Source organism: Somniosus microcephalus, chromosome 9 (assembly GCF_052327205.1).
Source record: "Somniosus microcephalus isolate GS21.2 chromosome 9, FLI_Smic_1.0, whole genome shotgun sequence".
NCBI classification, from domain to species: Eukaryota; Metazoa; Chordata; class Chondrichthyes; order Squaliformes; family Somniosidae; genus Somniosus; species Somniosus microcephalus.
This window is the reverse complement of record NC_140995.1, coordinates 224,231,510-224,246,815: the sequence shown is the minus strand read 5'-3', so window position 1 is coordinate 224,246,815 and position 15,306 is coordinate 224,231,510. Positions and strand designations below refer to the sequence as shown.

At 46.9% G+C, this 15,306-nt stretch overlaps 1 protein-coding gene across 5 annotated transcripts in view; it reads left to right on the top strand.

Annotated features, from left to right (window-relative positions):
* The window catches only part of daam2 (dishevelled associated activator of morphogenesis 2), a 329,728-nt gene that overhangs the window by 215,541 nt on the left and 98,881 nt on the right, over positions 1–15,306 (top strand). For all 5 annotated transcript variants that reach the window (XM_085997939.1, XM_085997938.1, XM_085997943.1 and 2 more), the window contains one exon: positions 5,590–5,892. In XM_085997939.1, the coding sequence (XP_085854065.1) occupies positions 5,590–5,892 (303 nt within the window). The remainder of the gene's footprint in view (positions 1–5,589; positions 5,893–15,306) is intronic.

Sequence of the window (15,306 nt, the reverse complement as noted above, 5' to 3'; positions counted from 1 at the left end):
GGAATCTAGATATGCACACGAGGGAGAAAGGAATAGAAGGATAGGGTGAGCTGAAGTCGGGTTGGAGGATGCTCGTGTGGAGTTGAATGGCCTGCTTCAGTGCTGGACATTTTATGTAATGCTATGTAATATATAATCTGATTCTGTTTCCTTTGGACAGTTTAAAAAAAAAAAAAACTTTTTTGGAAGCAGTTGGATCCTCTTGGTGGTTTGAAAGAGTTACTGAGGGAGCTGTATTTGTCATTAGTGGAGATACACAGGGTAAAATCCAACTTTGACTGGGTGGGGTGATGCGCAAATTGGGTGGTGTTGGATGAGCCGCACACTGGACCCTCCGTCCGATTTTCACTAGATCGGTCCGCCATCACCCAATTTGTGCCCTTCACACCGCCGGTCAAAGTTAAATTTGACCCCAACAGTCTATCCCGGGGGTACCTCAGCCTCAGACTGTGCGTATTAACTCAGTCTCAGACTGTGTATTAACTCAGCCTCAGACTGTGTATTAACTCGGTCTCAGACTGTGTATTAACTCGGTCTCAGACTGTGTATTAACTCAGCCTCAGACTGTGTATTAACTCAGTCTCAGACTGTGTATTAACTCAGCCTCAGACTGTGTATTAACTCGGTCTCAGACTGTGTATTAACTCAGCCTCAGACTGTGTATTAACTCGGTCTCAGACTGTGTATTAACTCGGTCTCAGACTGTGTATTAACTCAGTCTCGGACTGTGTATTAACTCGGTCTCAGACTGTGTATTAACTCAGCCTCAGACTGTGTATTAACTCAGTCTCGGACTGTGTATATTAACTCGGCCTCAGACTGTGTATTAACTCAGTCTCAGACTGTGTATTAACTCAGTCTCGGACTGTGTATTAACTCAGTCTCAGACTGTGTATTAACTCAGTCTCGGACTGTGTATTAACTCAGTCTCAGACTGTGTATTAACTCAGCCTCAGACTGTGTATTAACTCAGCCTCAGACTGTGTATTAACTCAGCCTCAGACTGTGTAGTAACTCAGTCTCGGACTGTGTATTAACTCAGCCTCAGACTGTGTAGTAACTCGGTCTCGGACTGTGTATTAACTCAGCCTCAGACTGTGTATTAACTCGGTCTCAGACTGTGTATTAACTCAGTCTCGGACTGTGTATTAACTCGGTCTCAGACTGTGTATTAACTCAGTCTCGGACTGTGTATTAACTCGGTCTCAGACTGTGTATTAACTCGGTCTCAGACTGTGTATTAACTCAGTCTCAGACTGTGTATTAACTCAGTCTCAGACTGTGTATTAACTCAGTCTCAGACTGTGTATTAACTCGGTCTCAGACTGTGTATTAACTCAGTCTCAGACTGTGCATTAACTCAGTCTCAGACTGTGCATTAACTCAGCCTCAGACTGCGTATTAACTCAGTCTCGGACTGTGTATTAACTCAGCCTCAGACTGTGTATTAACTCAGCCTCAGACTGTGTATTAACTCAGTCTCAGACTGTGTATTAACTCAGTCTCGGACTGTGTATTGACTCGGTCTCAGACTGTGTATTAACTCAGTCTCGGACTGTGTATTAACTCAGTCTCGGACTGTGTATTAACTCAGCCTCGGACTGTGTATTAACTCAGCCTCGGACTGTGTATTAACTCAGTCTCAGACTGTGTATTAACTCGGTCTCAGACTGCGTATTAACTCAGTCTCGGACTGTGTATTAACTCGGTCTCAGACTGCGTATTAACTCAGTCTCAGACTGTATATTAACTCGGTCTCGGACTGTGTATTAACTCGGTCTCAGACTGTGTATTAACTCGGTCTCAGACTGTGTATTAACTCGGTCTCAGACTGTGTATTAACTCAGTCTCAGACTGTGTATTAACTCGGTCTCAGACTGTGTATTAACTCGGTCTCAGACTGTGTATTAACTCAGCCTCAGACTGCGTATTAACTCAGTCTCGGACTGTGTATTAACTCAGTCTCGGACTGTGTATTAACTCAGTCTCGGACTGTGTATTAACTCGGTCTCGGACTGTGTATTAACTCAGTCTCAGACTGCGTATTAACTCAGTCTCGGACTGTGTATTAACTCGGTCTCGGACTGTGTATTAACTCGGTCTCAGACTGTGTATTAACTCGGTCTCAGACTGTGTATTAACTCAGTCTCAGACTGTGTATTAACTCAGTCTCAGACTGTGTATTAACTCAGTCTCGGACTGTGTATTAACTCAGTCTCGGACTGTGTATTAACTCAGACTCAGACTGTGTATTAACTCGGTCTCAGACTGTGTATTAACTCAGTCTCAGACTGTGTATTAACTCGGTCTCGGACTGTGTATTAACTCAGTCTCGGACTGTGTATTAACTCGGTCTCAGACTGTGTATTAACTCGGTCTCGGACTGTGTATTAACTCAGTCTCAGACTGTGTATTAACTCAGCCACAGACTGTGTATTAACTCAGTCTCAGACTGTGTATTAACTCAGTCTCAGACTGCGTATTAACTCGGTCTCAGACTGCGTATTAACTCAGTCTCAGACTGCGTATTAACTCGGTCTCGGACTGTGTATTAACTCGGTCTCGGACTGTGTATTAACTCAGTCTCAGACTGTGTATTAACTCAGCCTCAGACTGTGTATTAACTCAGTCTCAGACTGCGTATTAACTCAGTCTCAGACTGCGTATTAACTCGGTCTCAGACTGCGTATTAACTCGGTCTCAGACTGCGTATTAACTCGGTCTCAGACTGCGTATTAACTCAGTCTCGGACTGTGTATTAACTCAGTCTCGGACTGTGTATTAACTCAGCCTCAGACTGTGTATTAACTCAGTCTCGGACTGTGTATTAACTCAGTCTCGGACTGTGTATTAACTCAGCCTCGGACTGTGTATTAACTCGGTCTCAGACTGTGTATTAACTCAGTCTCAGACTGTGTATTAACTCAGCCTCAGACTGTGTATTAACTCAGTCTCAGACTGTGTATTAACTCAGTCTCGGACTGTGTATTAACTCAGTCTCGGACTGTGTATTAACTCGGTCTCGGACTGTGTATTAATTCGGTCTCAGACTGTGTATTAACTCAGTCTCAGACTGTGTATTAACTCAGCCTCAGACTGTGTATTAACTCAGTCTCAGACTGTGTATTAACTCAGTCTCAGACTGTGTATTAACTCGGTCTCGGACTGTGTATTAATTCGGTCTCAGACTGTGTATTAACTCGGTCTCAGACTGTGTATTAACTCGGTCTCAGACTGTGTATTAACTCAGCCTCAGACTGTGTATTAACTCGGTCTCAGACTGTGTATTAACTCGGTCTCAGACTGTGTATTAACTCGGTCTCAGACTGTGTATTAACTCGGTCTCAGACTGTTTATTAACTCGGTCTCAGACTGTGTATTAACTCGGTCTCAGACTGTGTATTAACTCGGCCTCAGAGTGTGTATTAACTCAGTCTCAGACTGTGTATTAACTCAGCCTCCGACTGTGTATTAACTCAGTCTCAGACTGCGTATTAACTCAGCCTCAGACTGCGTATTAACTCAGTCTTAGGCCTTAGGCCGGCTGCTTCGAACCAATATCCCAGCTTTTGATTTAATAAAACTCTGGAGAATTCCTCTCCGAATCCTTCAGGCGATGAATACCAGTCCAGGAGTTCACATGGACCATGTGCAGGTTATCAAGCCTGCCATCAAATCCAGCCCAGACTCTGGTTGTAAGGATTCGACATGAAATCCCTCCGGGCGCTCTGATCCAAATTGCTCGTAGCAGACTGTGGTAATCTCACTCAGATAGGCCTGACAGATGGCTGGTGCCGGAAACCGCGCTTTTCCAAGGTCATGGCCGAGGAACGCTGTTACGATGGAGTACAAAGGAGCTTTTCTCTACATCTGACCCGTGCTAAGCTGACCTGGAAGCTCTGAATGCCAAAGCCGGTGAAGTCACTTTCTAACTCCGAGGTCCTGGCCAGGTGCCTTGCCCCTGGCTGATCGGAAAATTTGCACCTCACAATTTCCTGACCTTTAATTTAGATGGTCGGGTAGATCAGGGTCCGGGCACACTAAAGTCGGGCGTGCACTGTGCCAAGTCGGAATGGGCCATCGGTTACAGCTGTTGGTAGACATTCTACAGTGCTGTCGATTTACTCTAGGTCGACTGGTGTCCAAAATGATAACGTGTTCCTTTCCTCAGTGCAGTGCATCACAGAGCTTGAGAGTGACTTTACTGTGGACCAGTGAGTTGAGGTCAGCAGGGTCCTTGGCATTTGACAGGTGGCGATATGGGTATTTACCAAACTGAATGTTAAAGAGCAATATCATGACTGTTACATATTCTTAAAGAATTAATCATTAAAGGGCACTCTCTACTTGAAGGGAATGTTAGGCAAACTTTTTCTTTGCCCCCTTTTGTAGCTCAAGGGAGTGGCCTTCAAAGCACTTCTCTCTCCCTTTAATGCACAGCTAAGGGGAGGTGACACTTGCGATGTTCCTGGGCGCCGCTGTTAATACAGAGATCCCTAGAAATTCCCCGGGTCCCAGCTCCACCAGCACAAGAGCAGTGGAGCAGTGCCCCACCCCCTCTCGCCCAAGGTTGGAGACCCTGTCCCAAATTCTGGCGGCCAGGTCGCTTGAATATCTGGGGAGAGGCTGTCAGCACTCGCAGTGGATGCACCAGCGATGGCTGCCCTGGTTTGATCTGATCCGCCCTTCTAAGGCTCAAGTAGGCTGAAATAAAATTTTGATTTAATTCTTCAGTTCCCACTACAGCCACTCCCACTGAAACCATTCCAATTAGTGAAGCTAATCAATCCAGGAGGGATATTTATTTATTCATTTTGTTTACTCCAGTGAAGGTTGGGGCCTTCAGAAGGTTCAGAGGGACTGATGCCAGGTCTCGACTGGTGTGGGCTCCACTGAGGCCATTCAAGGGCATAAAGGAAGGAATTTCTCAGGGAAGCCCGGGAACTTATCTCAACACGCTCCCGTGGTGTGGGGAAACAGGCGGACGATCTGCCCTCGGTGCCTCCCTTCACCCCGGACCGGAATTTAATGATCCAGTCCGAACAGGCCACAATCCTGGCCGAGCTGGATCCACCCGTGTTCCAGCCTCTACCGAACGTAGATGCAACTCTCCAGCCCCAGGAACCGCACGACCCCGGAGTCAAGGTGATTCACGTCTTGACGTCAATGAATCCAGCAGCCGTAACCAATGGCACAACTGTAGACTCTTTCATGGGCCTACAATGCCATGAGTTTTCTGGAGGTGGGCTGTTTTTCATCGTGGAATTCTGGTTTTAGAGGACAAATCATGTGTAACCCATCCAATAATATGGGATATGGGAAAATCCTGTTGACCCATGTCATTGTGTAAGTGATCCCGATGAAAGGAATGCACAAATCTACCGACTCTCCTTCCAAAATAGTAAAGCAGGGCCTGCCGTGCTAAATGGCCTCCTCCTGCTCCTAATGGTCCTAAAAACAGGTTTACCAAACAGCGCTGCTGAAGCGAGTGCCTCTTTAACAGATATGTCGTTCATAAAGTTTTCTTTAAAAAAGATTGTTATTGTTCCGTCTTTGCTCAGGGTTTTCGTTCTCCTTTTTTTGTTTCAGAATGGAGGCGGCCTTTCCTTTCCCCCTCCCCCTCCTCCGCCCGGGGGGCCACTTCCTCCGCCTCCTCCTCCGATGCTGGGCGAGCTGCCTCCGCCACCCCCTCCACTCCCGTACGAACTCCTGCCTCCTCCGCCCCCACCCCTGCCTCCTGGCGGCCCTCCCCCCCCGCCTGGGGCCCCTCCCTTCTTCAACTGCGTCATGCCACCTCCCCCTTGCCTCCTCACGATCGGAAGCATGAGGAAGAAAGCCATTCCACAGCCGTCTCACCCACTGAAGTCCTTCAACTGGCACAAGTTGGCAGAGGTAAGAAAGAATTTTTTTTTCCTCAGCAATGAGCGGGCTCCTTCAATTCATGTTATTTTGGTCTTGCTTCTATGAGTAGAAATGAAAGAAAGAAAAAACTTGCATTTCTATAGCCTCTTTCACGACCTCAGGATGTCCCAAAGCGCTTTACAGTCAATTGAATACTTCTGAAGTGTTGTAATGTAGGAAACATGGCAGACAATTTACACACAACAAGGTCCCACAAACAGCAATGTTGTAACAGCCAGAGCATCTGTTGTTTTACGTTGTTTGAGTGATAAATATTGATCAGGACACTGGGGAGAACTGCTCTTCTTTGAATAGTGCCTTGGGATCTTTTACGTCCACCTGAGAGGGCAGATGTGGTCTCGGTTTAACGTCTCAACTGAATGACGGCACCTCCGACAGTGCAGCACTCCCTCAGTACTGCACTGGAGTGCTAGCCTAGATTATGTGCTCAAGTTTTTGGAGTGGGACTTGAACCCACGACCTTCTGACTCAGAGGCGAGAGTGCTGTCCACAGGGTGGAGAAATTCAGTGTGTTCACTCCAGGAGTCCGTCTGCTTGCGGGCCACGATCCAATTGATGTTTCTACCGGTCCAATCCCCACCGCAGATAAGCTGATATCAAATCATCTACATTACTAGACAAACCAGGGATTGCACCTTAAGCCTTCCTGGTCTGAGGTTTTCTAATAATACAGCTGATCTGAGCCAGCTTATCTATGACGAGGAACTTGCAATTGGTCTCAGTGTCCCACAGCTAGGGAACAAGGAACCTGCTCCTTATCATTATCTAGTGACCCCGGCTTAACACCAACAACCCCAATGTCTATAGCACCTCTCGTATCCAGAGAGAGACATCTCAAAGCGCTCGCTGCAAATCCAAAAGGCCCAGTGAAGCGCGCTGCCATTCCTTACAGGGCTTTAAAGGCCTCCTGACACCAGCCGCGCACCTTAGTGAATAATTTGCTCTCGGCCTTTTTGTGGCCGTGTGTTGAGAGCGAGAGATAGCGAGAGGGAGCGTAAAAAAGCCGTGTTCGCATAGCCTTGTGTGGCTAAGAAAGGGGTGTTTTATATGGCCTCTGACAGAGACATGTTTGGCACCGAATGCTATTCTCTTAGTTGGTCTGGCCAGATTCCCAGCCATTTCTCTCCAGCTTCCACCCCCCACCCCTCACCCCCCCACCTCCCCGCACAATGCAAACCACGCGAGGAAGGAACGTCGGGGTCAAATGGTAGTCTGGGGACCAGAGGAATGCTTTTGAATGTCTAAGCGGGAAGAGAATGAAACATGATGTAGTTATGTAATGTCTTGTTCTCCTTTGTTGTTGCGAGTGTGCGGTTTCATGACGTTCTTGGCAGTTGGCGTGGAATGCACAGTAATTGACATCATAAACAGGGCCCTTCCATTAATCAGTATTCCCTCATCATTTGCTTTCATTGGCTGGAGTAAAGAGAATTACCCTGGAACAGTAGTTTCTGGGTGTTGTCCATGTGCGGAACAACAGGGAGCTTACACCATTTCCCTCACATGATGTATTGCAGTATTTTTCCCCCCTCCTGCCTTTTCATTCCCCTCTTCGAGGGTTAAATTATGAGGACAGGTTGCATAAACGTGGCTTGTATTCCCTTGAGTTTAGGAGATTGAGGGGTGATCTGATCGAGGTGTTTATAAGGTTAAAAGGATTCGATGGGATAGATAGAGAGAAACTATTTCCTCTGGTGGGGGAATCAAGAACAAGGTGACATAACCCTAAAATTAGAGCTGGGCCATTCAGGAGGAAGATCAGGAAGTACCTTTTCACACAAAGGGTGGTAGAAATCTGGAATTCTCTCCCCCAAAGGGCTGTGGATGCTGGGTCAAATGGAGGTTTCAAGACTGAAGTCGATCGATTTTTGTTGCGTTAGGTTATCAAGGGTCATGGAGCTAAGGTGGGTAAATGGAGTTGAGGTACATGTTGAGTTGCAGAGCAGGCTCGAGGGGCTGAATGGCCTACTCCTGTTCCTATGTTCCTATCCTAGATAATTTCGGCTCCTGTATAATAGATCCTTAAGAAGTGGGCACCTTACCTTCGAGGTTGTCTATGTCCTGTGTTCTCTTGGAAGGTGCGGACTCCTGCAGTCCTCTGGTGCCTCGCCTAGGTGGCCATTCTTCACGCGTCAGTCTAAAAAGCGAGAGTAGCCAGGCTCCCGAATCTGTGAGGACATGTGTGTTGTCCATCTGCGGAACAACAGGGAGCTTACACCATTTCCCTCACATGATATATTGCAGTTTTTTTCCCCTGCCGCCTTTTCATTCTCCTCTTAGAGGGTTAAATTATGAGGACAGGTTGCATAAATGTGGCTTGTATTCCCTTGAGTAGAGAAGATTGAGGGGTGATCTGATCGCGGTGTTTATAATGTTAAAATAATTCGATAGAGTAGATAGAGAGAAACTATTTTTGTCTGTCCTCATCCGGGCTTCCCACATGTGCATGCTTTCCAGCAAGGAGTTACCGGCTAGCAATTCGGAATGGGTGCTCTGGCCGATTTCCCAACCTACCCCCACAGCCCACTGGGTCGAGGCCAATTGCAGCAACCTCGCCACTGCCACCCTGGCTGAGATCAGCAGGGAAGGGGAATTGAGCTGTGGACCTTCTGATCTGTGTGGCTCAGTCACACAACTGGCCTTTACCAACTGGGCCTTTGGGGAGCTGGTGTTAAAGGTATTGCCAGTGTTTACTGCACACAAATTATAATCAGTCTACATTCCTGGGGCCGATTTTAACTCTACCCGCCCGAAGGGAACTGGGCAGTTAAAAACGAGGGGGTTAATTACCCGCCCCGAACCCGACCCTTTTCCGACGTTGCCAATTCTAGGGGGGTTGAGTTGCTCGCTTAAATCAGGCGCGGGGGGCCTCAACGATTGTATTTTAATGTGGGGTCTGAGCAGGGAAGCCGCTCCGGCTCTCCCGCCAGGCTGAAGCAGGTCACCAGCTGTCGGGAGGCAGCGAGGAGACCCTCCAGTGTGGGGCCAGGAGGAGCAGGAGTGTGCTCTTCCAGGCGCAGGAAGGAAAGTGGCGGCCTCCCTCTGCCTCGGACTCTCCCCCCTTCCCACCCGCGGGAACCCTCACCAAACAACACCCCCCCCTCACCCTGCGACCATCCCACTTACCGGTGAGCCTGCCTTCCTCTCCACCCATCGGTTAGCTTCCGCTGTGCACCCTCTGGGGCCCACAGCAGGACCGGCAGCGTGAAGGTGAGGCCCAGCAGTTAAAATTGCCCAACGCCTCCCGCTGGAACCTGCAAGTTAAAATCCTGCCATTGTGGTCCAGCCGAGGGTGTTACGGTTGAAATCTCCTCTCAGTGACAGCAGCAAGGGTCTTAAATGAAATGGGCTCCAACGGTCTCCATCCATTTCCCAATGGGTACAAGTCCACAAGCCAAAAACCGCCCACAATTCACTCTGAGAGGTCAGAAGGTGGCTGGTGTGGGAAATGGTAATATCGCACACGTGCAGTGGAGGAGCTCTGAGCGAAGGTGGCGGTTAAAGTACATTCTTGGCGGAGTGTAGATGGAGTTTCACTCAACGTTAGTCACTCAGTGACCTGTGCTGTGGTCTTGGAAGGGCAATATAAAGGGAACTTAATTCTGCATCTCATCGATGCTGTTCATAACTAGGAGTGTTTGATGTGCAATGTAGAGGCCTTTAGGCTCGGCATCTCATCTGCACTGTACACACAGGGAATGTTTTATGGGTGTCGTGAAGGGAGTTTTACTCTGCATCTCATCCACGCTGTATGTGATCTGGGATTGCAAATGGGGGTGATGTAGAGGGGGATTTGCTCTACCGTTAACCTGTGACGCACACAACCCTCGAGGTCTTGATGGAGCTCTAACGGAAAGAGCTTTACTATGTCAAGAATGTGGAACTCGCTATCACAAGAAGTAGTTGAGGCCAATAGCATAGATGCATTTAAGGGCAAGCTAGATAAACACATGAGGGAGAAAAGAATAGAAGGATAAGTTGACCGGGTGAGATGAAGAGGGGTGGGAGGAGGCTTGTGTGGAGCATAAACACTGGTACGGACCAGTTGGGCCGAATGACCTGTTTCTGTGCTGCAGACTTGATGTAACTCGATCCGTCTGACTCTAGCTGTACATGGCCTGGGAGCGTGTGATGTGCAATGCAGCGAGAGGTTTACTCTGCATGTTAACTCGAGCTACAGTGTCTGGACACTGACAATGGGACTTAAAATAGAGGAGAGGAGGCACTCCAGAACATTGATACGCTGACACCGAGGAGCAGCTTCTCTCCAAAGAAAAGAAATTAAATCAGAAGGAAAACACAACAAAGGAAGAAGGAGAAACTAACAAAGGATGCGATAGATAGCCAAAAGGTTCGTTGTCTGTCAGTTGGACAGGAAGAGAAAAAATCTCTTTTCCAGCACAGGCAGAATGCTCACAGGGATCAGAGAAGGTTGAGAAGGCTGTCTACACCTTGCCTTGAGTTAAACAAGAGCCAGCTGATCTCGGTCCAACACACTGCTGGCTGCGCTCTGAATATAATAGATGGTCTACCCCTTTTGGGCCCATCACTTTAAAATGAGAGGAAACCCAACATTTTTCACTCCCTTGGCGCAGACCACTTTCTTGCCATTAAAAGGTCCAGCCAGTGGTCATAAACTCCATCCATTCATGGGCTTGCAGCCCCCAGACAAGTGCAGGGAAAGATTTACAATTGGCACGAGTGCACGATGAATGCCACTCCGCAGTGAAATATATCCACTCGCCAGTTAACCCTGGGGTTACTGGATGCTGATCAGGAGCAGGATCTCTGGCTGAGTTACCCCAGCCCTTCCCAATTAGAGGCATTGGAAGTAATTTTGAATTTTGGCATTAGTCTAAAACTAGGGAAAATTAATCGGCAGCCCCTTTTACATCTCTCAATTTTTCTTTCCAGTGATTATAGCGTTGGAATCTAATCGAGGGGTTCAGATGGTTTATAGAGTAATGGATACCTGGGAGTGATTTCAGACTGGAATCTATTCGAGGGGTTCAGATGGTTTATATATAGAATAATGGATACCTGGGAGTGATTACAGACTGGAATCTAATCGAGGGGTTCGGATGGTTTATATATAGAATAATAATGGATACTTGGGAGTGATTACAGACTGGAATCTAATCGAGGGGTTCAGATGGTTTATATATAGAATAATGGATACCCAGGAGTGATTACAGGCTGGAATCTAATCGAGGGGTTCGGATGGTTTATAAATAGATGCCTGAAGAGAGGTCATTACTACCAAAGGACTGCTCTGCCCTCTTCGCCATGTGTGTGGCCTTTAAATAGTCTCTTTGAGATAAGAGGGTTGCATGGTTAACAAGACAGTGGGAGGATATGAAAAGAGGTACAAAGGGTAAAGAGTTCATCTCAGTTTCTGAGTGACAGTTTGTACTGTAATGTGTTGCAGCTGAATGTGCCGTTTTCCAGGTTGAATTGCTTCACGTTATATTGAGTGCTGGCTGCAGAAGTCATTGTCTATCACAGTGCCTGAAACACCGGTTACAGGAGGGAGATTAAATTCAGATTACAGCAGGAATGCACAGACTGCCTCTGAAAACAATGAGGCTTTAACATGGATTGAGTCCCGGGTAGCCAGCACACTGGCTGTTTATACAGTGGACTGCTACACGGACAAGAGATTAAATAAACGGAGAATTCAATTTAATTCCGTTGGTTCCTTTCTCCGTTCTGACACACCTAAGCACTTATCACTTGATAAATATATTCTAGAGAAGAGTGACCAAAATTCTACGGTATTGTGTGTAACCTGGGCTGTTATCCTGTTTACCTGTGCAATAGTTAAAGTAGAAAAGGAATACTGTGCACTCTCCTGTAATTCTTGAAATGCTTATTTAAATTTTTAGCTTGATTATCCCTGAACCTTTAGAGCTTAGAAGCAACACTGTGTGTTGAGTGTGCAAACCCTTAGGTTATTTATATAAAATTACTTTTTCTACTGTTTAAAAGGAGTCTTTAATTTACTTTTCTTGAACTGGTTGAATGCACCATTGAAGTCCTGAACCAAGTAACTTAATTGATTGGATTAAGTGTTCATACACTGAAATCACAGAGTGTAGTTTGAAGGTTTATGTTGCTTCTGCCGTGTTATGCATCAGCCTTTTACACTTTCTCCCAATGCCATACAGAAATATGGTCGATTGTCAAAGTTATTTTGCCCTAACGGGTCAAAACTGTGATGAGCCGTTGCACACTGAGACACTATCACACTGAGATGCTATCACACTGGGACACTATCACACTGAGATGCTATCACATTGGGACGATATCACACTGAGACAGTATCACACTGAGACACTATCACACTGGGACACTATCACACTGAGACACTATCACACTGGGACACTATCACACTGAGACACTATCACACTGGGACACTATCACACTGGAACACTATCACACTGAGACACTATCACACTGAGACACTATCACACTGGGACACTATCACACTGGGACACTATCACACTGGGACACTATCACACTGAGATGCTATCACACTGGGACACTATCACACTGGGACACTATCACACTGAGACACTATCACACTGGGACACTATCACACTGAGACGCTATCACACTGGGACACTATCACACTGGGACACTATCACACCGGGACACTATCACACTGGGACACTCACACCGAGACACTATAACACCGGGACACTATCACACCGGGACACTATCACACCGGGCCGACACTATCACACGGGGACACTATCACACTCGGACACTATCACACTGGGACACTTTCACACCGAGACACTATCACACTGAGACACTATCACACTGGGACACTATCGCACTGGGACACTATCACACTGGGACAATATCACACTGAGACACTATCACACTGGGACACTATCACACTGAGACACTGTCACACTGAGACACTGTCACTCTGGGACACTATCACTCTGGGACACTATCACACGGGAACACTATCACATGGGAACACTATCACACCGAGACACTATCACACCGAGACACTATCACACCGAGACACTATCACACCGGGACACTGTCACACCGAGGCACTGTCACACTGAGGCACTGTCACACTGAGACACTGTCACACTGAGACACTGTCACACCGGGACACTATCACACCGGGACACTATCACTCTGGGACACTATCACACCGAGACACTATCACACTGAGACACTATCACACTGGCACACTGTCACATTTGGACACCATGATCCCATTTCTCTGGAGTTTCCACCAATCTCCCTCCAAAGTTATGGTGAGGGATTGGTAGAACCACTATGGAAATTACTGGTGAAGTTTGTGTTCAGCTTGCTCGAAGTGAGGTCCGAACCCAAAACTGGACACATATTCCATTTGTTTCCAGTGTATAGATTATAAGTGGAGTACGCTCAGCTCGGCTCAATTGGTAGCAGTCTTGCCTCTGGATCAGACAGTTGTGGCTTTAAGCCACAGTTTGGTTCCTGAGGGCATAATCTAGGACGCGGTACTGAGGGAATGCTGCATTGCGGGAGCTCTTGTCTCAGATGAGAAATTAATCTGAGACCCCCTCTCCCTGTCCCCCACCATCTGCCTGTTGTAGTTGTTCAGATGGGGATGTTCATGAAGAGCAGGGTATTCTCACGGTGTCCTCATAAACAGTGATCTACGCAGACAAAAATAGATTCACTTGCATTCCATCTAGTTGCTGTTTATGGGACCAGCTCGTGCACAAAATGGCTGTAGCTTTGGCTAACTTAAGGAAAATGACTAAGAATGATTACTTCATGGAAATTCATTGTACATGATGTGTTTCTTAGAGACATAGAAAGACTTGCATTTATATCATGCCTTTCATGACCTCAGGACATCCCAAAGCGCTTTACACCAATGAAGTCCTTTTTGGAAATGTAGTTCCGTTGTAATATAGGAAACGCAGCAGCCAATTTGCGCACAGCAAGATCCCACAAACAGCAATATAAGGGACGTTTTCATGCAACTTTACAGGGCGCTGGTGAGACCGCACCTGGTGTACTGCGTACAGTTTTGGTCTCCATATTTAAGGAAGGATATACTTGCATTGGGGGCAGTGCAGAGAAGGTTCACGAGGTTGATTCCTGGGATGAAGGGGTTGATGTGTGACGAAAGGTTGAGCCTATACTCATTGGAGTTTAGAAGAATGAGAGGTGATCTTATTGAAACCTATCAGATTCTGAGGGGGATTGACAGGGTGGATGCTGAGAGGATGTTTCCCCTAGTGGGGGTATCTAGAACAAGGGGGCAAAGTTTCAGAATAAGTGGTCGCCCATTTAAGACGGAGATGAGGAGGAATTTCTTCTCTCAGAGGGTCGTGAATCTTTGGAATTCTCTACCCTAGAGAGCTGTGGAGGCGGAGTCATTGAATATATTCAAGGCGGAGATTGACAGACATTTGAACTACAAGGGAGTCGAGGGGTATGGGGAGAGAGCGGGAAAGTGATGTTGAGGCCAAGATTGGATCAGCCATGATCTTATTGAATGGCGGAGCAGGCTCGAGGGGCCGATTGGCCGACTCCTGCTCCTGTTTCTTATGTTCTTATGTGTGTTCTTATAATAATGACCAGTTTTTGAGAGTTGGTTGGGAGATAAATATTGGCCTGGACTGCTGGGAGAACTCTCCTGCTCTTCTTCGAAATAGTGCCCTGGGATTTTTTATGTCCATCTGAGAGGGCAGACGGGGCTTCAGTTTAACATCTCATCCTAAAGTAGTCGGCACCTCCAACAGCGCAGTGCGCCCTTGGCACTGAACTGGACCGTTGGTCTAAATTATGTGCTCAAGTCATCTTCCAAAATTCTATAGACTCTGGAACAGTTCCCATGGATTGGAGGGTAGCTAATGTTACCCCACTATTCAAAAAAGGTGGTAGAGAGAAAACGGGGAATTATAGACCGGTAAGCCTGACATCGGTAGTGGGGAAAATGCTAGAGTCCATTATAAAAGATGTAATAGCAGAGCACTTGGAAAACAGTGACAGGATCGGACAAAGTCAGCATGGATTTACAAAAGGTAAATCGTGCTTGACTAATCTACTGGAATTTTTTGAGGATGTAACTGGTAAAATAGATAAGGGAGAACCAGTGGATGTGGTGTATTTGGACTTTCAGAAGGCTTTCGATAAAGTCCCGCATAAGAGATTAGCGTGTAAAGTTAAAGCACATGGGATTGGGGGCAAGGTACTGACTTGGATAGAGAACTGGTTGGCAGACAGGAAGCAAAGAGTTGGAATAAACGGGTCTTTTTCCGAGTGGCAGGCAGTGAGTAGTGGGGTACCGCAGGGATCGGTCCTAGGACCCCAGCTATTCACAATATATATTAATGATCTAGACGAGGGAACCAGATG